General features: G+C 35.3%; 1 protein-coding gene across 3 annotated transcripts; it reads right to left on the reverse strand.

Moving 5' to 3' along the window:
• Positions 1-27,693, reverse strand: Zbtb41 (zinc finger and BTB domain containing 41). Of its 3 annotated transcripts, none has more exons than XM_085688155.2 (11): positions 27,585-27,693; positions 25,657-26,890; positions 19,402-19,609; positions 18,429-18,498; positions 16,127-16,274; positions 14,371-14,500; positions 12,911-13,006; positions 11,535-11,641; positions 10,243-10,348; positions 9,217-9,305; positions 1-6,060 (listed from the first exon to the last, which is right to left on the reverse strand). In XM_085688155.2, exons 2-11 carry the CDS (start codon positions 26,771-26,773, stop codon positions 5,402-5,404), a joined length of 2,730 nt encoding a protein of 909 aa, XP_085544281.1. In that variant the 5' UTR covers positions 26,774-26,890; positions 27,585-27,693; the 3' UTR covers positions 1-5,401. The 3 variants fall into 3 exon arrangements, with proteins under 3 accessions (XP_085544281.1, XP_085544283.1, XP_085544282.1); XM_085688157.2 differs by having other exon boundaries at positions 27,594-27,681; XM_085688156.2 differs by lacking the exon at positions 27,585-27,693 and adding an exon at positions 27,490-27,560.
• Between the last annotated feature and the right edge of the window lie 113 nt (positions 27,694-27,806).

Consider the following 27,806-nt stretch of genomic DNA (forward strand, 5'->3'; position numbering starts at 1 on the left):
TTTACTAGGGCCAAAGAACTTTGTTTATTTTAAATATCAAAATAACACAACGAATGAATTCAATATGCAAGATGACAACTACTACTCACAAGGAACTGAATTTTTGCTACAAAGACATTTATACTTAAGAAACACGAGACAAAGTAGCTACTAAACTCAACATTTAACATACAATGGGAAATAATCAACTTTGATTTTAGATTTTCCTTTGTAATTACTTTAAAAAACTGTCCTTAATTAAAAAACAAAAATAATGATTTGAAACAGAAAACAAAACCATTTCCATTTTAACATACATCTTCCCTCCCTTAAACAGAACAGTTTTGACACAACATGGAGCAACTAAACACCCAGTTTGTGTAATGTTTGGCAATCACTGTCATCAACTGTAATAGAGCTTTACTTACAAGAAGAAAAGTCTGATTGTTGAGTAAAGGAATTCTATCATTACAGCACAGGACATTATTCAACTTTCCGCAAGCAGGAATATCAAACAGAGAGGCATAGTGACAGTGAGATGTGCACATGCTCTGCATCTAAGGGACAGTTCAGAATCTCCAGCAGTATCACAGCTATTGGAATTACTTAGCTTTACTTAAGAATTTGAAACATTTTCATAAAGGTTTTCATCTTTGAATAACATCTATTCTCCAAATAACATCCTCAAATTCTCTCTAAATAAATGGCTGCAGAGACTAACTGGTTCTGGATCTTTCAAAGGACATAGACTTTAGATAAATATACAGCAAGTTAAAACATGAATAAGCAAAACATAAACACACCCTACCAAATCATTCCTTCTCATCTTCCACACAAACTAATCCTATTGCTTTTATTATTAGTGATCTACTTCCTCAGAGGAAGAGCAGAAAGCATGCTGATACCAAAGGGGAAAGTATCATCAGCAGAAATTTTATAAACATGGGAGGATACCAAAAAAAGGAGCACACACAGGATACTGAAAGGAAATGTGCAAAAGAAATGAGTAGCATATACAGAACTGTCTAGTTCCTATATGCTGTGCAGAAAATAATCCTCATCCATTATTCATACTAATAGCAGGTAAGATTTAACATAATTCTACTTAAAGATTTAGAAACACTACTTACTCCTTACTAAATAATGCATTTTCAGTCTTTTTAAATTTGGCACTAAATCTTAAAATGTTCAAACATGACTCTGTTGAAAGGCCGTGCTTTTTCCTGAGTCATCAACTCAAGTCTGTTGACTGGGATCCTGCGGCTCCCTAGGAGCAGCTCTTCTCACACCCTCAATCGTGTGGAGTCCAGGAAGAGTGAGCTAAGTCTTCAGTGCAGAGCTATGTGCTCATGGGAACAAGTCACTTAAGAGAGCAATCAGAGATAGAGAGTGGCATGAGGGGCAGACATACTGTTCCTTCTGTCTGAGGAGTGACTCCAGTAACTAGAAAGGCCATAGCAGAAACTTTAAAATAAAAAAAATGTAAATTATAAAAACCAACGTTCACACTATCACTTAATGCCAATTTTTCTATGTTAACATAAAACAATGTAAAATAAAAGGCTGTTGCCCAGCCAGCAGGCAACACAAACGTAAGACTCAGAACCAAAAAAGTAAAACAAAACAAACAAGCTATTTATTTACCAGTACATTATAGGTAGTCAAAAAAAAAAAAAAACACACTACACAACTACACATCTCTGAAAAAGTACAAAGTATTCAATCCAGAAAAGATGGTCAAAAAGAACACTCTAAAGAATAAACGCTCAAAATGTCTCCGGTCAATAATAAGTTAAAGTGATATGGTAGGAACAACAGTCAAGTTCTTAAATATACCAGGGTCAATGTGTTTAATTAGGCTGTGACTGAGTGAAAAGCAATGGATGGTATTTATTAGCCCTTAACACTTAGAGTCACTCTGTAAAGGTGTCTTTGACACTCTTTAAAGTTGAGAGAAATGAGTGTATTTCGTTTATGCTACCATCACTTAAAAGGCAGTCACTTTATTAAAGCACCAGTTTAAAATGCTATTTTATTCCTCTTTTCCCCAGAAGTAGAGATCTAAAGGTCTGCAAACTGTACTGTGTTTATAGTTGCTTGAAGGTATCTTGCTGGCATAAGGAACAAACCACCCTATGGTTAAGCGGTATTTCAGGCTGCCAAAACTAAAGGAGTTTCTTATAAAAATAACCTCAACTTTATCTTAAAAAAAAAATCTAAGGCAGAAATTATTTTTATAACGTAGTGTAAAATAAGCTTATTATTCCATAGTGTTCATTAAAAAAACTGCACCCAACTAAACTGAGAGAAATGAGTAATCTAACTTGTAACTGGTTGGTCAGTGTGACTGTTCCCAGAGTAGTTTCCCTACTTACTTTATACGTATAAACACAAACATTTAATACTTAATCTCAGTATTCAAACTAACAATTTATCTTTTAATCTATTATCCAAGGACTTCAACTGTGCTTCTTTGGACAAAGATATAGTCAAACAACAAAGAATTTAAATTCTTTTAAACTATCCAATACCTACTCAAAATCTTTGGTGCATTAAGTCAGAGACAGTAAGTTAATAAATTTCTGTACTCAATAACTTATTCAATTTACAGATTAAGTGCTAACTGTTATCTATCAAAATTTAATTTAAAATAAATTATACTCACAAAATAAAATATTCACAATGAGGCTACCTTAGTTGTGAGATTCAGATTTTTAAGCTTAGTTACAAAATGATTTTACAGTCATAGAAAGGTAAACTAAGAAGATGGGGCTCATCTTACAATTTTTGTGCCAACTTTGAAATTAACCAAATCCATGTTGTTACATTTTTGGAATCTGGAGAAAGCAAGGTAATTTCCCCATTATTGTGATTTTATTTAGTTCTTCCTAAGTATTAACTGCCTACCTCCAGACTACATTAAGAACAAGAGAAAGTAGTGCCTGGCACATAGTCTGCATTCATTAATGCTCTGTCTCCTCCTTCCATTAACTGCCATCTGCCACAAGAGTTAAAATGACTCCTTTCTCTCTAACATGGAAATACATCATTCCCTTTCTATTTCAGAACTGCTTACAAGGTTCAAACGAGAAAACGTGTGAAAATGTTCTAGATAATACAGTATTCCAGCTTATCTGCAGTAATAACTAACTACAATTATACAACTGTATTTCACTTTACATAAGAACTATATTCTTGAAAAGTCCTATGTAAACCAATTTCTAAAATTAAATCATATATTTAAAGTATTAGAGCATCATTATTAAAAGAACCTTAAATACCTTCAAAACCCAAGGCATTATTTTCACTGTGAAATGTTGTATCCTCCTTTTCTGCCAAAATATACACTATATCATGCACATAACACACATATATATATATCATTTGCCTTTTTTGATAAACCCAAATTTTTCTACATTAGCTTATCTCTAAGGCAAAGTATATTTATAGGTATGATCTTTTCATTTGAGTAAGATATTTAGTTAAAAATCTTTATCTCCTTTAGGATAAAAATCATAAATCCATATTCCTGACATTTGATTTGAAAGTCTAGGACTCATAGTGCCTCAGAGCCCAGGTCCATCATTAGTCCCCATAAACATTTCCACACTAATAAGAATGCTTTAACAATAAGAAATAATATAAAATTAAGTTTACCGGTTCAAATACAATTACAACCAAACTTTTATAAGTGAGGCAAAACTCGGGTCACCTTTATTATTTATATCAGCTACTTTGGTTAATGCCTCAATTTGCAACATGCTCCTTGAACATTAATATGGCAACTGTTCCTATAAAGTACCTTCATTTCTTAAGTGCTTAAACAATTTCTGCATTATTGATTATGTTTTATTCACTAAAGTTCATTACTTTATGCGTGATATGTTTTCAAAACCCACAAGGGCTAGGCAAGACTTAACAGTTTACACACAAAAAAGTGCTAAAAGCAATTAGGAGTGTAAACAAACTGAAATAGAAAAATTTAAAAGCTGCTAATTTCCCAGTAGTTTGCATACAAATTGAATGTTATCAGCAAGCCAACCCTGCCTAGTCTAACCTTCAAGCAAGCTCGCCAGGAAAACCTCATCCTAGGTTAAGTGGAAACCAAGCTGAAAAAAAAGAAAAAAAAAAAGCAAAAGTGCACATTTTTATAATTCCGGCAGGCTTTTTCTTCAATTAAATTTAATTAGTGAGGTGTTTCTGTGATTGCTATCTCCTTTCACCAAACTGTCAATTACTGTCTCATCCAAACACAAGAATGAAAAAGAGACAGATCTCAGAAGGAAGCAAAATTAATGATCTGGCTTTAGTATATATAAATAGGAGTATACTTGGCTAAAAAACTAATTATGCTAAATTGAGCAAATTTGACAATGGGTTTGGCACCTTTTCTTACAATTATATGTGAAATGTCTAGGTTCCGTTTCCCTGTTTCAGCCAGCCAAATTTTGTAAATAAAACACTAAATACATGATTTAATTATACTTTCATTTAGTTACAGCTGTCCCTTCTTTACTCATCTAGATGCTGAAACATACTATGAATGTAGAATAAATAACCAAATATAAATGTCTTAAAGGTAGCTAGGTAAAACTGCCATATTTTCATTAAAATATATTTAGTTAGATAATTTAATGCCTAGATCTGTTGGTATTTATTGTTAATCATAGTTGAGTACAGATCCAATTATCTGGATTAAAATAATCTGATATTTAGCATCCTAATCTTATACTTTTAAGCTTTTAGCTTTCAGCTTGTGAAAACCCCAAATATGATGACAAAAGTAATGGATAGGTGACAGCATAGATGTATCAAGACTTTCTTACATAAATATGTAAGAAATTTCAAATCTCAATTTTGAAAATCTGAATGAAATGATATTTAATTAGTATTAAAAATTTGCCATGTTGACATATGCTTACATTCCTTTCTATAGGCTACATGGTTCTTAAAACTCCATAGCAATGTGGGTAAGAAAGAAAAGAAATGACTAAAAGTAAACTTTGGCTTGGGGCTCACACCTGGTTGGCTAAGGCAGAAAGATTGCCACAAATTGAGGCCACCCTGGGCTACAGTCTAAGACCCTGTCTCAAAAAAAAGGGGAAAGAAATAGAAAAATTCCACTGATGATTTAAAAAAATACCTCCACCATTGTCAGCAGCTAATAATCTGAAATTTAAAAATCCATTCAAAATTAGTACTAAATAATCTTTTAAAAAATCATACTTCAAATATTATGTCAAAATGTGTCCAAGTATTCAGTCAATAGAAATAAATTTTTCTTGATTTGAAGCTGTTCTGAAGACTTGAGAAATTAGGGGGGAAAATGAAAAAAAAAAATAGCAGCCCTACTAATTGAAAAGCCAGTAAGTAGCTTCTGGCTGTCAGCACATAAGCATCAAAAGGTCAATGGAATGTTTACTCATGAGCGATGCTCACTACTGGACATATTCTGGACAGTAGTTGTGCTATCAAGGCCCAATAATGTTCCAAGGTAAGATGGTTCTCTAGGATCTAGCATCTGGTCAGGTCGGACAGGGTGCACTATGTTTGCAGGCTGAGGAGTAAGAGTGTATTTTTCCAGAAAAGCTAGATCAGATGCCCGTGGATAATCAGTTGGCTGCGGCTGAGGTGGCAACATCTCGTGAGATGGTGGAGGAAGTGTAGTGGTATGAGGCACCAGGTCGCTGGATGTGTCAGGCATTTGAACTGGAACCAACGTTACCGGAACACATACTTCCGCAGACACATTCTGCAGCATAGTCTTGGCTTCTGGCTGATAAACTTTGGGCTGGTCCAGATACTGTTTTGTTTCTGCTTGAAAGATCTTATCATCAGATGAGTACTCTATTGTTGGCAAAGACACAAGTTTCTCCTCAGAAGTACCGAGAGAATCCTCAGGAGACTTTATCCCATGAACATGGTCAATGTGGTATTTCAGCTTGTCTTTCCGCTTAAATGTTGCATTACAGTGTTGACAGTTGAAAGGTCGGGCATCAGAGTGAATAACCAGGTGTTTTGTTAAAGTTTTCTTAATTCTAAAAGACTGATTGCAAATTTGACACTTGTATGGTTTTTCACCTGTATGAACAAAAATAAAATTAATGTATAATGTACCTTTTGATAAGATGGTAATTTAAATAGCAAATTTATCACATGCATACCTGTAAAAAACAGTAGTATTTTATGCTATCATAAATGAAGACAGCCTATCAAGTGAATAAAGATAATGAATTAAACATCAAATGATCTGGGCTTAAGTCCTGGGTAAATCATTTAGTAGCCAAACTTTTAAGCCCGGTTCCCTGTAATGTAGAACAACAAAAAGTACCTATTCTCAGCATGTTGTTACTACTAAAAATTAAAATAAAGGTTGGTTAAACTAAAAACATTTGATTTACTTCTATTTACAAATTATATAAAAACCAAATGAGCGACTCTAATTAACTTTTTTAGGGGAGTGGAGCTGAACAAAAAGTAGTAACATTGGTTTCTACCAAGAGATCAAAACTTTTAAATTTAATTGGGGAAAAGAATTAAGAATGCCAAATCAGTTCTTAGTTCTTCTGCAGTCAGGTTCTTACACTATAGTTTTATTTTGCTTTTTTATTTAAAAAAAATTCCTATTAAAGCCAAAGTGCTAGGCAGAATAATAACCCTTCAAAGGTATGTGTGTTCTAATCCACAGAAGCTATGAAAATGTTATTTTACACAGAAAATAGGCTTTGCAGTGTGCTTAAAACTTTGAAATGAACAAAAATAAAATTTTTTCTAATCATAGACTGATTAGATTATCAAAGGGGCCAAGTAAGTACAGAAGTAAAAAGTGGTTGATAACTAATGAAGGGTAAGTCGGATATGACAGGACTCAACTCCAAATTGCTGACTTTGAAAATGGAAGGGAGCAAGGGGCCAAAGAAGGTGAAAGCCACAAGTGATAACTGTGCTTACCAGGCAGAAGGTGGAGAGCAGGAGAAACACGGAAGGGGACAGCACATGCTAATAGTGTTTAAGCTTGTGCTGAGGATGCAGCAGTGACAGAGAACTTGCATCAAAAATATAAGGACCAGGATTCAGTTTCAAGAGCCCCCTCCACACCCCCAAAAGCCCTTATATATCCCATGTACTATTAAAATTGCAATAAAATTAAAATCTATACAAAACATGTAAGAAATAGAAGTACATTAAAATGCACTTGAGCACCCTGAAAAGTTATGATCTTATCTATTTTTCCTAGAAAGCAGACATTAATCTAGGAAAAAAAATCCACTCACAAAACAAGAAAAAAAGGTACACTCACTCACCACAAAAATAAAAATGAAAAGAGATTTCATTTATATAATGAAAGATTACATTATATAAAATTCAAGCAGGAAAAATTAATTTCTGGTAATGTAAACCAAAATAGCCATGTCTTTCAAGGATGTTACATCTTAAGAGCAGTCATGAAGGATGCTTTTAACAGCCTACTACTATTCTATAATTTGATCTGAGTAGTGACAATATTGATGAATCTATCATAAAAACTGGACTTGGGACATGCCTGTCTTCATTTCCCTAGCACCACTGCCCCTGGTAAAATTATAAATGGGTGCCACAGCACCAGCTTTCATATACAGGTTCTAGGAATCAAAGGCAAGGACATAATCAACTAATTGATCTCCCCAACCAAGACAACAAAAACTTTTTGGTCATCAAAGGGGCACTGCTAGTCACTTCAATGAGGGTGGTTCAATATTCTTCACCATCCTCTAGTTAAACAAACCTATAAAATTACTATATAATTGGTAATTCCTCCCCCTCATAAATTTAAGAATTTATTTTCTGAATAAGGGATCTCTACCCAGTAAACATTAAGAGCTCATTTCTGGAATGTGTATGGATAAGCTGACACTTGGGATAATGTCTTCTCAATGATCATCATGTGATGTGGGATTCCCCTCTACACAAAATATTAACTCTCATACACAGGTAACACGGGGTTGTGAATTTAGGAAACTATGTGATCAATTTTTGGAAGAGTTATTTTTGTCAAGTACTGTCTGGGTCTCAGTAAGTCAAATCTAGAATGATGGCTGCTTTTATGGTTTTACTGAACACAGATGCAGCCACTTGTAATAATACCTACAGCTATTCTTGTGCTACAGCAACATAGGCCAAACAGTGACCAAATTATGACCAAAGCAGTCTGGAATATCTATTTACTATCTGGTTCTGTACTTATACCTGCTGGCTTTTGCTTTAGATTATTTCTTCCCCTTATATTCCACCAGGGCTACAACAGTTGTTTTACTTTACGGTAGGGTTTATTCCTCAATTTTCAAAGAATAAAAAGATATCTTAAATTCACACCATGTATAAAATAACTAGATATAATTCAGCTGCTATGGATTAAACTATCAATAAGCTCAATTTAATTTTCTGTGGGTTCACCATCTATTTCATGAGTTCTATATGCTTTTACTTATAATTGAGATAAGAAACAGCATTAACAAAGTTTCTTCAGTTTATACTCCTAAGTATGCACTCCTGAAACTTGTTCATTGGAAGTATATAATTTGCTTTTAGCAACATCACTGCAAAAGTAATAAACATTTACTGGAAACTATTTAATATTTAAAATTATCCAAATTAACTTACTTCCATTCTAACATTCATGAGATAATTTGTCTCTTTCAGAATAGCAGCTTAAAATATACAAAGTGAGTATAAAGCAAAGCAGTTTTAAGTACATAAACATATTTCTTGATCTAAGAAAAGAATAAACCTTCAATTTTTGTATACAAGGCAAAATGAACTCTATACTTCATTCTGTGTGGGATAGTGGAATGCATCAAAAGCAAAGAATACTACTAAAGCTGCCTGAGGGCCACAAGTAGCTCTCTAAGGAAAGAAACCTGTACATTACAACCGGATGTGAGTGAGTCATGAATGTATGCATAAACTTTTTCAAAAGAAAAAGATACCAGCAACAGAGGCCTAAGAATCCTGACAAAGCTCACACAGCAGAACCACAGGGCAGAGAAAGGGAGAAAAGAGCACTGAAGCTTGGGCTATTCACCACAGAAAATAATTTCCCAAATTCTTCACATTGAGAAGAAAGCAAAAATGCTGCTTATTCATGACATGAACTTTAATATAAAGATTGTATGTAAAAATTTAAGAATAACACATATGGACATGTTGTACTATTAAATAACTACACAAAGATCTGCATTGATTACCCTAAACTTTTACCTGAATGTGTTCGAAAATGCATTTCCAGACTCGATTTTCCTTTAAAAATCTTCTTACAAACATCACACTGATGAAATGTTGCTTTATATCTAAGAAAGTAAATGGTTCATCTATTTAATCAATAATAAAAAGTAACTGACAACTCTAAAACTATACAGACAAATGTCGCATCAATAAAGCACACAAGCCTGGAGAAATAGGGTTCTTTTAAATCCAGAGCTAGACTCAAGGGTCTTTCTCCATTTATATTTAACAGAACTTTTTAAAAGACACTTGTAGGAATAAAACTTCAAAATGTCTTAAATCAGCCCAACTTTTAATTAGTTATTAAATACACAAAGGACAGAACAGAGAAATGAATAAAAAATACATCACTACTGGACAAAATGGGAAAGAGGTTTAGAGCATAGAATTTGTGGTAACAGAATATTCTACATTCTGGTGGCGATGATGATTACCAGACTGTAGGGAATACACACTAAAAGAGTTTCACCTTAAGTAAATTTAAGTCAGTTAACTGAAGAGATAGATACTGAGTCTGACTAAAAGAAACCGAAATAATCTCAAGAGCTGCATTTATTGAAGTTGACATGGCTCTCATTAGTTCAAGCCTAAAGAAATAAAATGTGAATCTTTTGTTTTTTTATTACACAGATATAAGTAATCTATAATTTGTCCAAAAGTTACATAGTTAGCAGCATAGTGGAATGTCTAACAAATACTGTTAAGGTCAAAATCAAATTTTAATTGTCAGCACTATGACATCTGTAGAATGAGTAGCATTTAAATGTAAGTCAATGCCCACCACTCCCTAGCCTTTGAGTCAAGTAGTAACAGTGATCGCGTGTGTGTGTGTGTGTGTGTGTGTGTGTGAGTGTGGTTTTTTTTTGAGACTTTAGAGGAATACAGAAACCAAAGAGAGACAATTAACCTACTGCAAATTAAACAGAATAACCGAAAAGTGTGAGTTGTTCTCTACCCATGACGCTGTCAGCAGTAGTAAAGAGGAAAGCTGCATCCACTCACTTTTGCCACACCTTCTCCCCTAGATGCACACTCTTGTAGTGAACCGTGAGATGGTCCCTCCGACCAAAGCACTTCCCACACTCTTCACACTGATGAGCCTTCTCACCTGAGAACAAAGGCCCACATATTTATATTTCTTTTAACATAACAAGCATTTAAGTTTTCTCTTTTTTTCTCCAGAAATAATGACCAAACAGTAAGTTCTTTTAATGGGACACCAGGAAAGCAAAGCCACCCTCTAATCTGGGTTATTAACCTAATCTGGGTTATTTCCTTTATAATATTTATTCAATTATCTTTCCCAAAGAACTCAAGCCTAATTTAATGAGTGGATATTTTGCTCACATGGAAAAATTAGTAACCTTACATAGTAGACATCTAATCTTACCTTTCAATGTAGCAGAACAAGATAAATAACTTCAAACCCAGGATATTGATTAGAAATACATAACTAGATATGAAATACCTCAAATAAACATACATTAAATTTAGATGAACTATTTCACTATTTATAAAAAGGACCTGAACATTTTCAATACCAACGCACGATTAATACATGTGACTTCTAGAATTACAAACTTAGAATTCCCTTACTAGAAATGAAAATGCACAATCTCAATTAAAATGTCATTTGCCTGGCTATGATCATTAAGAAAGCCATCTGTCACACTTCATACTTCAGGACTGTTTATAATACTGATGATAATCACCTGTTCTATTGTGCGTATAGAGATGGCTCTTTCCCATTATTGTGCTCACAGAGTTGGCTCTCTTAGCATTTCCTGAACATCAATCTGAGACGAAAATATGAAAAAAATCCCCAGAGTACAAAAATTATAATGAAAATATCTGAAAAATTGGTCAGGACTATAAAGGTATTCTTTTCCAAATATAAGGCTTCAAAATCCACTACAACATAAACTTTAACACTCAGTTATAACGATGTCACTTTAAAACCAAACTTTCACTAACTTCTCAAATATAATCACAGTGAGAAATACGGTTCTCTCTTCAGGGATGTACCAATAGTATTGCTGCATACATCAGCATATTATGCAAATTATAAACTTTGAGAATTTATTCAAAACTAAATTTTAAAATTTCAGTAAACATATTATTATTTACCTATTTCCATATGCTTTTATAAAACAGGTTTTAAAACCATCATTATAAAGGGGTAATCAGCAAATGTCAACTATTAAAACCACAGCTAGCAAAAATAGAAAGCGGTATTATATTCTCTACAGTGTTTTTAAATAGTTTTGGAAAGAGAAATACAAAATAAAACTTACCTGAATGTATTTTCTTGTGCTTTGTTAGGTGGTCGTGGCGAATAAATGTCTTTCCACACTCATCACACTCATATCTCTTATCATCGTGATGTACTCTTAAGTGCAGCCTATAAAGATAAAAGAACACAGACTGCTCAAACTGCCGTGGAATGAAAATGCTTGATAATGATTTAGTGATAAAAAAGAATGAAAACAGGATGGATGCTGTAGAACTACATGCTCTGCATGTCGAACTTTCAGAGTCCTTCTGTCTTTTAAATAAGATCCTGAGGTTCCTATTCACTTCTCCCAAAAGGGCACTTCGAAATATGAATATCTCATATAATTCTAAATAATTCCTAAGTTCTTAGATATTAAATCTACTTCACAGACTCTTCCAAATATTTGTGGATGTTACTCATCTGAGTCTCAGGATACATTTAAGGAAGAAAAATTGTTCAAATGGATAAATATACAAAGATATACAAGATAATTACAGCTACTGATTGATAGTAACAACTGATGATTATATTACTCTGAAAAACTGATTCTATATACAAATTGATAGCTGGCAAATCATAATATTTTAAAAGACCTCAGGCTTATAAAAATAATATTTTAACTACTTCACACTAAAAAATGGTGCTTTAAATTCAAAGATAAACAATAAAACGCTTAGATTATTGAAATTTACCTAGTTTGAATCACTTTTACTCCTACAATGTTTTGTGTATACCAAAGTGAAATGAACAGTCTTTCCATTCAAGTTTCTAAAGTGTTGACTTTATATTAACTAAAACAGCCAAGTGACTAGACAAAATAATCTCTTTACAGTTAAAGAGATAATAAATGAAACTATGACTACTGAAGCCATAAGATTATAATTCTAGAATTAACTAAGAAAAATTAAAATCATACATATTTCTTAGTAAGTACCTACCTATTTAGGGAGACATTCAGAACCTTCCGTTACAGTCATTCAGACATAAGACAAACAAGTAACAATGCACAGAAGACCATCTAAAACTGAGAATTCCAGAATCCTTAATGTTATTTCCATACTAAATATATTCTTCTACAATGAAGGATGAAGAAATAAAAAAAAAAAAAACTTGGAACACCAGAGTTTTAATACTATTTTCACCCAAAGACAAAATAATTAATTTAATATTTAAGTAATGAACATTTAGTAAAGACTCTAGTAAAGTTGATAATGAGGAAATATTCAATGCTTTACACAGAGAATAGAAATAAGTAAAGAAAAATCAGTAAAGTGTTTTCCCAGATGCATATAATGAGTCTAAGAAAGGATTTAATTAAACAAAGCACTTATAATAAAATAGAATTGAAGAGACATTGTAATTTTATCTCATTTAATATATGGGAAGATAACTTACCTGTATGAGCTTCCATGACGAAAACTTTGCCCACAGATACTACAAAGATGAGGTTTTTCTCCACTATGTATTCTTAAATGTTCTTTCAAGGTCGTCCTATGTTTAAAAATTAAAAACCACATATAATATATATATATATTCCAGAGTTCTTAATCTTAAATTTTCTGATATAGATAACACACTATATTCCTTTTAATGCCACTATACATACTAAATGCAGAGTTCGAACTCAGAACAGGACTACAGTTTAACCATTCCTTCAGCAAGCACTTTGCTAGAACACCTGTAGTTCTTTTAAAATTTTCTACACACCTAAAGCACTGAATTAGGATGGACAAAGTTATTTAGGGAGAGTAGTAATAAAAGGAAGTGTTCCTGACTTCTGGTGGCTTTTCCAACCGTTTTGGTTTGGTTTTCATGTCAATCTCCTATCAGGTGACTTGGAAAGGTAGCACATGAGCCGAAGCCCTGCCAGCAGATGGTGCTCATCTACAAGAACCACCAGGCCTGACACGTGTTGTGTAAGTCAGGAGAGGATAGCATTCCCAGCTAAGTGAGGGAAAACTACTAAGTAAACAGAGAAATGTTATCTTCGTTTTGTTCTGTTTTTCCTTCTTGGCTCATTCGATTTTGTTTTAATATAATGGGAAAAATAAATTCATAACCCACCTAATAAATTTATAATTTTCTAACCTATAGATTTTATATTAAGTGGCATAATGATTTTCCAACTCTCCTACCACATTCATAATTTATATTATGAAATTAGCATTTCTAATTTTAAGTTGAAGACCATAAAGCTTAAAAACACTGAAGGTTTTAATTTTTGCATAGTGTTTCACAATGTAATCCGAGTTGATGACAAACATAAGCATCCTGCTTTGCCTTCCTAGTAATGGGATTACAGACATGTGTCACTAAACTTGGCCTTAAAAATATATAAAACTTACACCTGTTTTTCAAGAACAGCATTAAACATATGTTCAGGTTAGGAACTGAAACATTACCATAGTGTCAGGTCCCTCACTTACCCTATTCCCCTTTCTCTCCTCAGAAATAACCACTCATATTTACCACGCACACCCTAATATACAAGATAGCACATGGCTTTGAAAATCTGAGTTGTGAGCACAGTCCTAACGACATTGGGACTACAGTTAGCTCACTAAAGGGTCCAAAAGGCAGTACAAACAAGGTCTGTGGATGGAAACCATCTGCAGATTTTCCAAGAGTTCACAAGGCCACCCTGACAGGCCAGCAAAAGTGACAAACAGGATGTAGCAAACCAATCATTTGAACCTGCAAACCCTGGCTTCTGTGATGTCTTTACCATTTACGTTTTAAACTAAAGTATAATCAGAGTACTTTGTGTTCTGAGTTATCTACCTCCTATAACACTTATTAATAATTTGTAACACATGAAAGTGCTTCAACATTTCTGAGTGTGCAGATAACTTTACCTTTCTCGTACTGACTTCCCACAAATGAAGCAAGTCCATTTTCTCTTTCCACCATGAGTACATTCTATATGGCGTTTCAAATTTCCAGTGTCATTGAATTGACGACCACATATATCACATGGAAAGGGACCTAAAAAAAAAGGCATGTATTTGAAGTTTAAAGATAGAGGTAGATACTATGCTAAATTCAATAGAGCTAACACAAATTTGTTGCTACCACCAAAATGAACTCAAAATAGCTACCAACCTAAATAGAAAAAAATAGAAAATTATAAAACTTACACAAATAATATAGGCAAAAGTCTAAGTGATACTGGGTTTGACAATGTTTAGAATGACACTCTTGAAAGTTGAGTTTTGTTCTATGGCAGAACCTTGTCAAGGCAATGAGTGGCAAGCCATATTTGGAAAGAATAACTAATAAAGTAGCATAACACAAAATACAAAAAGCATTCTAAAGGGACTGAAGAGACAGCTAGGTGGTTAAGAGCACATACTGCTCTTCCAAAGGATCCACTGGGTTCCCAACAGGCATGTTGGATAGTTTACAACCACTTGTAAATTCAACACCCCACCCTCTTATGGGCACACACAATATGAAAACACAAACACAAATAAAATAATAAAAATAAATTCTTAAAAAATAAAATATTTTCAAGTCAGAAAGATACAAGAACGCACACACAAACACAATTAAATAATAAAATTAAGCCTTTAAAAAAATAAAAGAATTTCCAAGCCAGAGAGATGGTTCAGCAGGTAAAGGTGTTTGCCACTAAACTTGATAACCTGAGTTCCATCCCTGAGAACCACATGGTGGAAAGAGAAACCAACTCCTACAAGTTGCCCCAATACCTCATCATAGACATACACTGTGACATGTGACATGCACACGAAAATACCTAAGTATTTTTTAAAAGAAGTCTCAAAACTCAACAATAAAAAACAAAACAGCCACACTAAAACATAAGAGTTAAAGACTTAACACAGATCAGCAAAGACAAATAACAAACACGTGAACAGATGTTCAACATCACATCTCCAGTAAAATGTAAATGAAGCACTAACATAGTAAGCAATTATTATGGTGGCTGAAACACAAAATTCTGAGAATACTAAATATTAAATGCTAAAGTAACAGGAGTTCTAATGCAGTTGGCATAATCATTTTGGAAGACAAGATGGCAATTTTTTTTTCTGAAATTTTAATGAACAAATTTGAAGAAAACTGAATTAAGGACATGCTAAGCTTATTAAAAGATGGCAATTTCTAACAAACAATGTATTCTAAAAATCCAACAGACTTTTTCTTCATGTTCTTAGGTTTTTAGCCAAGCAAACTGAAAATTTATATACACAACAAGACTTGTAAACAGATAACTATAGTCATTTTATAATCAATCAACAAAACTTGGGACATTCATTGCTTTTTAAAATGTACCATGTGGTGGGGATGCTATGTGTGTACAGAGGCTGATACCATGAAGTGGGATGCTGATGTGCGATAACCCTTTATATACAGAGGCTGGTAATACAATAACTACCTTCATCTCCTCAATGTTGTCATTTACTTAAAACTACTCTTTTAAAAGAGACTTTTAAGATCATAATATAATTACTTTATTTCCCCCTTCTCTTTACAATCTCCAAACAATAGAGATTTTTTTAAAGGAAAAAGTACAGTTTAACAGTGGTAAACTCTTCTAGATTCAGATAATCAGAAACGAGATGACTGCTTTACAAAAACACAGCTTACCCAGATGGAACTTCTCCTGATGCTTTAACCGTGCAAATCGGGATTTGAAATGCTCTTCACAATAGGTACATTTAAAAGGTTTATCTTGTGAATGCAGAATCATGTGTTCCTCCAAGTGTGGTCTTCGAGTAAAAGATTTCTTACAAATCTAAATGAAGAGTATATATAAAATGTAGTTAGCTTAATTTGAGCCTGAATTAAAATACAAAGGTCATAATAAAGATAAAACATACAAGTTCAAGTAAAAATAAACATCTTCCAACAGAAAACTTACCAAAGTATTATCAATCTTCTGACTATGCTAAAAAGGGGGTAAGAGATAAGAAACACTAGAAGAATTATAGTTCAGAATTGTTAAATTAACCCTAAAGTTAAATGAACCTCCAATCATTCTATGGTTAACATGACTACAACATACTCTTAGTATCTTAATTCTATATAGCAATTTCTTTAAAAAAAAAGATTTATTTTTAATTTATTCATGTCAGTGTTTTGCACACATATGTGTATGTGCATCACATGCATGTCTGATGCATGTGGAGATCAGAAGAAGGTGTTGCCCTGGAGCTGATATATGGATGGTTTTCAGTGGGAACAGAATCTAGGTCCTTTGCAAGAACAGCCAGTGTTCTTTAAACAGGTGAGCTACCTCTCCATCCATGAATATCAATTTTTTTAATCCACAAAATAAAACCAAATTTATATCAGGAATAAAAAGATTTCTTTATCATTATTACCATATATTTAATTAGGATTATCAATAATTATATCACAGAAAACCCTCAACTTTTATTTCAGTTTTCAGAAATATGAAAACACTGTATATAAAAATATGTTATATGGTCAAATGGTGATGATGCATGCCTTTAATCCCAGGACTCGGGAGGCAGAGGCAGGAGGTCCTCTGTGTAAGGCCAGTCTGGTCTACAGAGTGAGTTTCAGGGCAGCCAGGTCTACACAAAGAAACCCTATCTTGAAAAATAAACAAACAAATAAACAAACAGTTATCTAAATCAGGGATTTAAAAAGAATGAAGCAGCTGTAGCAACAAATAGCAGTACCAACTAGGCACAATTCCAAGATTATTTTATTTAATGCTCAAAAAATGCTACAGAGCAGACATAACTATCAATATCATTTTTAGAGTTGAGGATGATTAAACTTTAAAGTAAAGAATACATTATCTTGTGTAGAGTCAAAAAATTAACTTCAGTGTTCTGAAACTGCAACCACAGAAGGAACAATTCTGGAAGTGTGTGAGATAGATATATACACATATACACATACAGACAGATAGATATGTTAATCTTTAGATTAGCAATGTAAATGACAAGCAATATTAAACATTAAACTATATACAACTAAATACTACAAAAAAAAAATCCTTAGGGGCATGACAGATTAAACAGATTTCTTTTGCTACTACTCCCACTGAATTCTTCTCCCATCCACTTTGTTCTAGAACTGACCATTTAACCAAGTGGTAGAAGTTATGATCTGGGACCTCTGAGGCCTTGACTAGGCTTCTTGGCATGCACATGTATGCATACGTATGCACACAGAAACACACATCACCCATCTGTCTGTCTCTATCGGTATGTCTGCTCTCTGTCTCTCGTGTCTCTCTCTCTGAACCTAGCTACTATACTAGAAGGGTAGAGGAAGCCCAAGCAGCTTCAAGAAGAGCAAGAAGGGAATCTCTTGTTCCTTGATCCATCCTTACTAACCCCAGTCATCAGGCATCACCAAGTTGACCGCTATATGAGTAAGTCACTGTAAGTGCCCCAAAACCAGAAAAGATCATCCAGTACTTTATAACAACCCAGTTACTTTGATTAACATAGCACAGAATCAAAGAAATACCTAGCAAAGCCCTGTCTTCAGTTTGGATTCCTGACCCACAAAAAGATGAGAAACAGTAAAAAGCAGTTTAAGAACCCTTGAACTTCAACATGGTTTGTTATACAGCAAAAGACAACCAAAAATAGAGGGTTTAATTTTAACATCTATATTCTGCCATTGTAATGTTAGAGATCATTAGACACAACTCTCAATACAAAGCATAGTGATTTTGCTAATTGTATGCAGGGACAAGATCAGGGAATAAAAACCAAACCAAACCAATTCTGAGGCCTACTGTCTGGAAACTACGTTTGCAGGAGAAAAAAAAAATTCAAATAACTTGATTTAAAAAATTCTAAAAGTAAGATAAGTTCCATTACTTTAAACCCAATTACCTTTGTTTCCCAAAAGACAACATTACATTTGCTTTGATTTTCTAATAGAAATTACAAATTCTTACTTCACATTTCCAACTTTCACTTTTAGTCTTCTTGATGGAAATAAACTCTTGTGCATTTTCAGGATGAAATCTATCAAAAAGAGAAAATATTAGGAAAATATGCTAATTAAACCTATATTTCATATGAATCTGTCAACAGTAATCTCAAGAATCAGATACTAGCCCAGTGTGATACATGCCTTCTGTAACCTTACACTCAGGAAGCTGAGGCAGGCGGAGCTAGTACTGGTGGCCAGCCTAGGCTACAAATCAAAACTCTGCTTCAAAACACAAAGAATGAGGTGTGATTTTTTTCATTTTTGGTGTTTTTATTACTGGGTCTCATTCTATAGCCCAAACTGGTCTTAAACTTACAGCAATCTATCGGCCTCCACCCCACAGGTGCTGGGATTACAGTCATCAATAACCTTACCTACCTTAGATCTCGATTTTTCTTATAATCACAGGTACATTAAGTAAGAATATAGGTTACACCATTTTATATGTAACTTATATATCTAAGTTACAAAGAAATTAAGAAAAGTATATGTAAATGTATTCTTAAAATCTGCATGTGTGCTGACTACAGTTTTTAGAGTTAATATTCAGCACTGTATGACTCACAAACTTTTCCACACTAACGTGAATGTGAAAAATAAATTTCCTAAGCGTTTCAACACCTCATATTTCTGAAGACTTGTCAAAACCAAATTTAAAAAAAAAAAAGAAGAAGAAGAATCAAACTGCATTATAAACTGTACATTAGAGGCCATATTCTTGTTGCACGGCCAAAAGGCTTCAACTGAACAATAGAACAAACTATGAACTATATCAACAAACTAACCCTGGCTGTTGCTTTGTTGATTTGTAAACTTTACAAAACCATAAAGCAGTAACAGCACTGGAAATAAGCACCTTGTAGATATTTCCAGTGTACTTTTGTCTACATTAGAAGGCACAATGACATACACAATGGAAGCAAGACCATACTTGCCTCTTGACGTGCTTGGCTAGTGTCTTCTTGCTCGCATGAAGCTTATTACAGTAAGGGCACTTGTGCTCCTTCTTGTGAAACTCTACTTCATTACTGTGCTTCTTTCTGTGAACAGTTAAGTTAGACTTTGTCGAATAACGCTGGTGACAAATATCACACTCAAAAGGCTTCTCACCTGTGTGCACACGGGTATGACTCTCGTATTTCCCTACAATGAAGAAGAAAATTAAGTTTAACATATCTACTGTGCTGTGACTGAAATTTCAGAGTGGAATAAAGACACACAGTTTAATAATATATACACCCAAATTCATATAAGAAACTAAAAAGAAAAATATTTACCTAAATTTCTAACTCAAATGAACCTCAAGACTAAGTGCTTCAAGCTTACTGCTTAAAGCTTAAGTAATAAAACATTTACTCATTCATGTATTTTAAAAATCTTAATGCTCCAGGTTGTGGTGGTGCATGACTTTAATCCCAGCACTCAAGAGGGAAAGACAAGCAAATCTCAGAATTCAAGGGCAGCCTGGTCTACAAAGTGAGTTCCAGGGCAGCCAGGGCTATACAGAAAAATCCTGTTTTGAAAAAATAATAATAATAAAATAGATCTTAATGTCTGAAATTTTCCTGAAAAAGTGTTGACAATTTCTGATTATTGAATGTACTTTTTAAATGTAAAATTAACATTTAGAAAAATATCTACTCATTTAACATTTATTATATCCACAATTTACATTTCCTATGCACACCCACAAACTCAGTGTTCAGAATTGGTAGATCTTATTCAAATATTACAAAAAATGTTTACTTATTTTTCATTTCACAAGAGGCATTCTAGAAAGAATGCAACAAAGCTATAAGAGTTAACAAATAATTAACAATACAACCCATTTATATAAGAACTCCTTAAGAAACAAGAAAATAAAGTAAGGCTGTGTAAATTAAATGCTAAGTCCAGCACATGCAGGTAAAATCTGAGCAAGCAAGAAAAGATGAACAGGCATAAAAAGCAACCAGTCATACATGTGGAACACGTGCCTAAGATCTTCATCCAATCAGAATGGACAATACAGGTATCTTAATAGAAATAACCAAGAAGCTGTAACACAGACTGCTCAACAAGAAAAGTACAGTGAAAAAGAAAGCTATGCATACAACTGATTTAATTTGTTTCCATTCTTATTTATCATATGTAAATTCTTTATATCATTATGTAAAACATAAATGTCTGAGACAAAAAAGAGCATCACAGGTAAATACAGGTCACGTTGGATCTTTGTACCAAAACACAAATCCTGTCTCCTTAAATTGTAGAATGTATAACTTGGTCTCTGCTTCAGCTCTTCCTCATCCAAACAACAAAATATGCATAAAATATTCTGCAAAATAGACTGTATCCTCTTTTTACATACATTTGTCCAGAAAACAAAGTCTGTTATCCGCCACCTCCTTAACTGTGTCCTAATTAAACTAAAATTTCAGCCTCTCAGGACTTGAACTAGTAAAACTTTATGGAATTGTATATAATAAATGAATTAATATACAAATGACACTTAAAGCATTCGAGTACCTAGTAAACACTAATAAATGTCATTCATTATTGCCATCAGCGTCTTTAGTACAGAGTCTCAGAACTGGAAACAGTATCAACTCTCTAATGCACAAATTTCAGTTTTGGTTCCAAATGGAAAAAAAATATAAGGTAAAAGAAAAATTTTAGACCAGTTGCTTACTTTCTATAAACATATTACAGTTGTAAAGATCTTATATTAGTATTTAGCATTTTTATTACATTTGCAATCAAGACTTTTTCTACTTGGAATAAAATTTAAGCTATATACTGAATATTAAAATCATAGAATAGACAGTTAATTTTTATAAATTAACTATTAAACCTCACCTTAGATCAGTAGTCTTAAAAAGATTAATAGAAAAAAATTTAAACATAAATAGCTCAAAGTACTTGTGTGTGTACGCATACATACCTACATACATGCATGCATACGTGTGTGAGTGTGTGTGTGTATATGTGTGTGTACACGTGAGTGCGTGTGTTTGTGGGGACTGCCCATGCACATAGAGCCAGAGACCAGAGCAAATCACTGGGTGTTCTCTTTAAGGCCCTTCACCCTGCAGTCTTGAGACAGGTCACTCAATGTATAGTAAGCTTGCCCATCAGCTTACCTTCTAGCCAACCAATTCCAGGAATCCACCTGTCTCCACTTCTCAATCTGAGGCAAATAGGCACATGCAGCCCTTCTCAACTTTTTATGTGGGACTCAACTGAGGTCCTCAGGGCTTCATATCTGTAGAGCTACTTCCCCAACCCCCTAACATAAAGGTTTTAAAAAAATCTTTTGAAGTAAATATAGTAAATGTGATTTTTTTAACTTGCAAGATTTTTATAATAAAATTTAAATAATTTACAAAAGAAAAATAATAAAATAAATATAATAATGCCAAGAAACTGAGATAAATTCCTATAGCATAATGAATCACAGAAATGAAAAACCTTAAGTTACAAACTCAAAAGTTTATGCACATCTGTATTGCACAGCCCATTGTCTCCAGGAACTTGAAATTCTGAACAACTACAGACAAGCTTCAGGGAAAGCTTGACTCGGAAGATCCAAGTGCGTCTCCAGAGAGTTATGAAGAAAACAAAGTGTAAGCCCCCAATAAATCTTATGCTTAAAGCAACTGGCAGGAGTGTGGGGTGTGAAAGGGACACTCTTCAGTAGAAACAATATCTACAATCTACATTCATTTCTTCATTTCTGTGTGAAGAGGTTCCCATATCAATGTATAAAATCAGCATGTTCTCTTCAAAATTAACAGTCTATTTAAAAAATAAAAAACAGCATATAGTGAAAAAATGTGCAGTCATCTCCTGAAGCAAATCTCAATATGAATTATCTCAAAGTTAGAATCGCAAACCAAAGACGTTTTCATATGAATAAATTTATCTTGATGTATTTCAAAATTTACTCCCTCATATGGCTCAGGTTATTATTTTCAATTTTACATGCAGTTTTTGTGAGAATCACCACTGAATGGCCCTACCATATTTCATATCAGATACTGCTACTCTCAAGTCCACTTACTCATACAACACACCTTAAAGAGCACATAAAGTATTCTGCAGAGAATTACACCATTGTCACAATTCACTAAGAACCAAGGAGGGTCCTACCCCAACAGACCATATAAACTCATGTGTAAACTGGGAGAGGGGACACAAAATGTTTTTTGTCTTGAGAGGAGACTGTCATTTACTTCAAGCAAAGATTTTCGTTCTGTGTAGGAAACAAAAAAAGTATAAATTATCCAAATTTTCTCTCTTATCCCATCTGTCATCTCTTTATTTCGCTTTTTACCCAGTAGGTTTTTGGTATAAGGGGCAGCAAGGTCAAAGGACTCTTATTTACATGAGAATTGGATGAGAAATGGGCAGCTGGTAGTCTCTGGAAAGACTTAACTAGATCAAGAGTGTTACTTGCAGCACCAGAAAGAATAAAAGATCCAAATAATGGAAAAGAATATTTTGGTCATGTACTGTACAGCTAATGGTTCCAGCAGAAATCTCAGACTGTATCTCTTTAAGGCAGCCAGACAAGGAGATGATAAAGAAGTCTAATAGGGTCCGTCCAAGCCAATGGAAATCCAGATAACACCCTTTAAACTTATTTCAAGCCTGGAAGTGCTTGCTGGCAAATGTTAATGACCTGAAATATGCAAAGCACACTAACCAAGCACAAAGAATATGAGTTTCCGCCTCAATTTAGTTACACTAACAAAATGATAATCAAAAATTTGAGAAGGACTTTTTAAAATCTTGTAAAAGGAATAAGCATGAGATGAGAAAAGTGACAGAAATACAGTTATAAAGTGGTTTTACAATTAGCAGACAAACCATTTACAGTGTATCTTCTAACTCTCTTCATTCTGTCACCAATTGCTCTGAGGACATTCACCAGAAACACAGCTCTACCCTCTTCCCACTGTTCACTGCCAGTGTCACTCAACTTCCCGATTCAAGCAGCACTATGCTTCCGCCCCTTTGTTATATGGTCCTTCTTGCCTCTTTGGTTTTCTCATTTCCTTGCCCAATTTCCTTCTTCACACTGAAGACAGTATGATCTGGCTATAACTCATTGGCTGTCGTTCTCTCTTTTTAAGCTTCTCCTCCCTAGTAGTTTCATCAGATAAAACACACTCCTCTGTAGCACTGAAGCCATCCCAAAGCTGGCTCTCTTTACTTGCCTAGCCTACTCTTAGTGCCTGTCATTTTTTCTATGCTTCTTGAGTTATCTGAAAGACAACCACACCTTAGCAATTTCTAGAACATACCATACCTCGGTACCTTTACACACTGACCCTTCTATCTTGTAAATGTCACCCTATTCTGTAAGTTTCAGGCTCAATATTACTAGTTCCGAGAAGCCACTCATCATTTCCCGGGTCCTCCTGATAACATTAACTTTATTATACTATGATAATTTTTGCATGTACTCAGATACTTGTGGGCAGAGAATATATCACTCCCAATCTGTTTAACAGGGCTCGGAAGGCATCCAATGCTAAATTAATAAAGACCAGGAACAGCTAATATTCTTGCACAGCTGCACTCTGTGTGGTACTTAAGTGATTCTGCAGAACCATCCCATTTAATTCTCACCATAATCATTCATATTATTAACAACACATCAGCACCAGCTCATTTCACTAATGAAGGGGGGAAATTCCACAGGTTAAACAACTCAAACAAGGCCAAGATTTAAAAACCTAGCAGTATGACCCTTCACCAGCTCAAGCTTTTGAATCAGCATGTAGATTTTTAAACAAGGACCAGATAGACGTAGAGACTGAGATACTTGGCCATAGAAGAATGAGTGAACACTAAGCAAGCCCAAGGTAGTCAAGCAACAGAAAGGAAAGACTGTAATGTAAAATTCATTCTGAAAAGTATGTTAGAAATAACCCTACATGGTAATCCACTGATTCTCGTAATATATGGAATGACTTTGGTAAAAGACATTTTGCAAACTTTTTGGGATTTCAGCTTCAATCTTAGGCAGTGTTTTCTGAGTTTATGTGCATAAAACTCTAGTTTCCTGAGGACATTAAGAAGAGCACTCATATGATACCTTATTTATAAAGCGACTTGAAGAAAAGTTAGGTTAAGCAAAATTAACAGACATATTTTCTAGTACTATTACAGAATTACATCAAATTAAAAGAGACTGTGTATTAAGTTTCCAAAACCTAGTGGAACTGAAAGTCCTCAGACTGTTCAAAGGAACAGGTTGAGACCCACAAGCTGGACCTATAATGCCCGTAGTGAACTGACCCTTGCTCACTGATTTCCAAGTCAAATTAGGCTAATTAAAGTTTGAAGAATACCATAAGCAGGGAGTACAAAGTCTAAGGAAAAATAAAACATTCTAAGATAAAATGTTACCAGGTACCTCAGCTCCACAAAGCTGCTCTCTGTCCATACTCACATTGATAGACCTACAGTGACATTTACTGCCAGGACTAACAAGTTTCTTGTACACATAAGCTCTTCCAACTGACTAAGCTGTTCAGTTATTTCTGTGTATAAAACAGAGTAAAATTATTAATGATCATTAAACTGAACTGAGAAGAGTATCCTGAGAAATACATTCAAAAAAATACTGCAAAAGCAATAAAGAAAAGTTCTCACTGTAAAACAAGTCTATATGCTAACCTATTTTGATAGCAAATGATTACAAATACCTTATAAACTAAATTTTGATCTATGCAAACAGCATACATAACCTAGGACAAAACAGTTATGTATGGAAAGAAACTGCATGGTTTCTTTTACAAGATCAGATTACACTACCTAACCTGCATTAATCATTTTATGTGCAGAATGTACCTAACAATTTTATAACCGAGGGACATGTAACTCAAAACTAGCACTTCTAAGCTGAAACTGGTGGTCAAAAGCTATATACAATAACTGCTACTTTTCTGGAGTCTTTCTCCCAAATACAGAACCTACAACCTGTAGAGACACCATGACAAAAACGGGAAAGAGTAAATACCAGATTTCTGCTACACAACCAATTTAAATTAACAACATAAACGATGTGCTGAAAATCAGAGCATCTTCCGTACTACAGAACTCTTCGCACAAGTCCCTTTCAAAGTTTAGATTTTAATGATTACCTCTCAGACAGTCACAGAGTATAAGTTTAGAGCGAGGAAGCAGGCTCTCCTTACCTATTCGGTCAAATGTCTTATCACATTTGGGGCACTGCAGGATTTTCTTATTACTGTTCTGAATGACTACCGGAGCTAACCCTTCGTGGATGCTCCCTGCAGAATCGCCAGCCTCGGGTTCCTCTTCAGCATCGACATCCTTATCACTCTGCTCGGTGTCAGAGTCCTCATCTGACATTTCCTCCTCTAGCTCGTCGTCCTCAGCATTGTACTCACTTCCAGGATCCTCAGAATCATTCCTATCTGACTTCTCCTTGTCATAACTTTCTTGATTCAAATTGTCTGACCCACCCCCACTCTCCTGTTCATCGTCACTAGTGTCCTCAAACTTAACAGGACACTTCCTATTCCTTTTTGACCTTCGTGCAGAAAAACTTCTCTCCAGCATTTTTAACCCATGTTTTTTCCCCAGTAACAGGGACCTGTGAGTTTTAGCTAAATGATTCTCTAAGGACTTTTTATAGCAGAAATGTCTACTACAAAATTTGCACTGATGATTACTTGATAGTCTTCCAGTTAATTCATTTAGTGTTTCATCGGGAGATGACTTCTCAGTCAGTTCTGCCTGAAAAGTAGCAACGTTTTCATTATTGAGCAGCTTCACTGCATCGATAATGTCCAGAAATTTTGCGGCCTCTAAAACAAGAGGTATTTCATATTTGTACACGAAAAATTCTGACGTGTAAAGAAACTCAAGCAAATGCTGAAAAACCGAATGTGTTACGTGATCCAGGGTGACGACATCAGTGCTTGGGTTTTTGCTCAAACACGCATGAAAATAACTACTACCGACTGCAACTACCACTTTATGAGCACTAAATTCTTTTCCTTCTACTATGATAAGTAAGTCGCAGAAAGACGGCTGCTTCTGCCTGTCATCGTTCAAATACTTCAGCAAATTCTTATTATACTGCAAAGAACTCAAAAGCTTTCTCTGATCTGGAGAGGGGGGAAGGTCTTGGTAACACTGAAGAGCCTCAGAAGTTGGTCTTTCTGTAGACTGAGTGTAGGTCACTTGGCCGCACTCCACAGCACCATTTTCTTCTGAAGAATCTTTGTGATAGCCCAGATGGATCTTCTCGTCAAGATTTGAAGTAACCTTTCTCCTTTTCTTCATTGCAGTACTGCAATTTTTGAACAGGAAACTTCATAAGTGACTTACGAGGTTTTTGAAACAAAACTAGATTGTCTTGAACAACAGCTTCTGAAGGGGCGTGCCCCACCGTTTCATGGTCTGCAAAACAGTGAGAATCACGTAAGAACTCCACAGCAAAGCAATCTTAAATAAGCAAAGGTGCTGTCGATTAATCTTTTCTAAATTGTAACTTAATCACAAAGTCAACGTTACATTCACCAGCAGCTAAGATTTTGAGGGCGGAGAAGGTGGAACGCTGGGTTTAGCGAAGACAACCAACAAAAGAATAGTGTGAAGTGAAGGCACAGCACACCTTCCAGGCCTGATTCACGACTAAGGTGGAAAGAAGAGAACAGAGAGAGGGCGATCCCGCCGAAGCTGCGGACCATGCAGACACGACGGGGCTGCAGTCCCGGTCTGGGTGCTGGGACAGTGACAATAAGACCAGCGCGGCCACGGAAAGCAAGTCTCCATTAGCATGCTTTCCCCGGGCGAGCGCGGCACAGTTCCTCAGCGACAGACCTTCCGAAAGCCACAGCGCAGAACTGTGCGGCCCAAGGAGGGGCGCCGGGAGCAGGGTCGGCACGGGCGACCACTGCAAGCCGCGGAGCCTGCCCAGGCCCGGGTCGACGGCGCCGCGCTCGCCCGTGACCCTTCCCTCCCAGGCTGTCCGGGCGAGCGCCCCACAGGCCCATTACCGGGAACCCCGGGCTCCCGCGCCGCGCCGGCTCGGGGCAGCCAGCTCCGATCCCCGCGCGCTCGCGCCCACCCACTTCCGGGTCCGGCCCCCCACCTCATCCACCTCAGCGGCGCTCCTTCCCCTCGCAGAGTCCCGCCGCCGCCGCCCGCCTGGCACGTCAGCCGCGCGCAGCCGCCTAGCCGCGGCGAGAGGCCGGCGAGCCGGGGGCATCCGCCAGAGCGCATGCGCGCGCCTCCAGCCCCCGCGCATGCTCCGTCAGCTCCCTCTGCTGCCTTAGGTGCCCTATCAAGGTCCTAAGTCCGTTATACCCAGTGT

This window comes from Myodes glareolus, chromosome 5 (assembly GCF_982192425.1).
Source record: "Myodes glareolus chromosome 5, mMyoGla1.1, whole genome shotgun sequence".
NCBI classification, from domain to species: Eukaryota; Metazoa; Chordata; class Mammalia; order Rodentia; family Cricetidae; genus Myodes; species Myodes glareolus.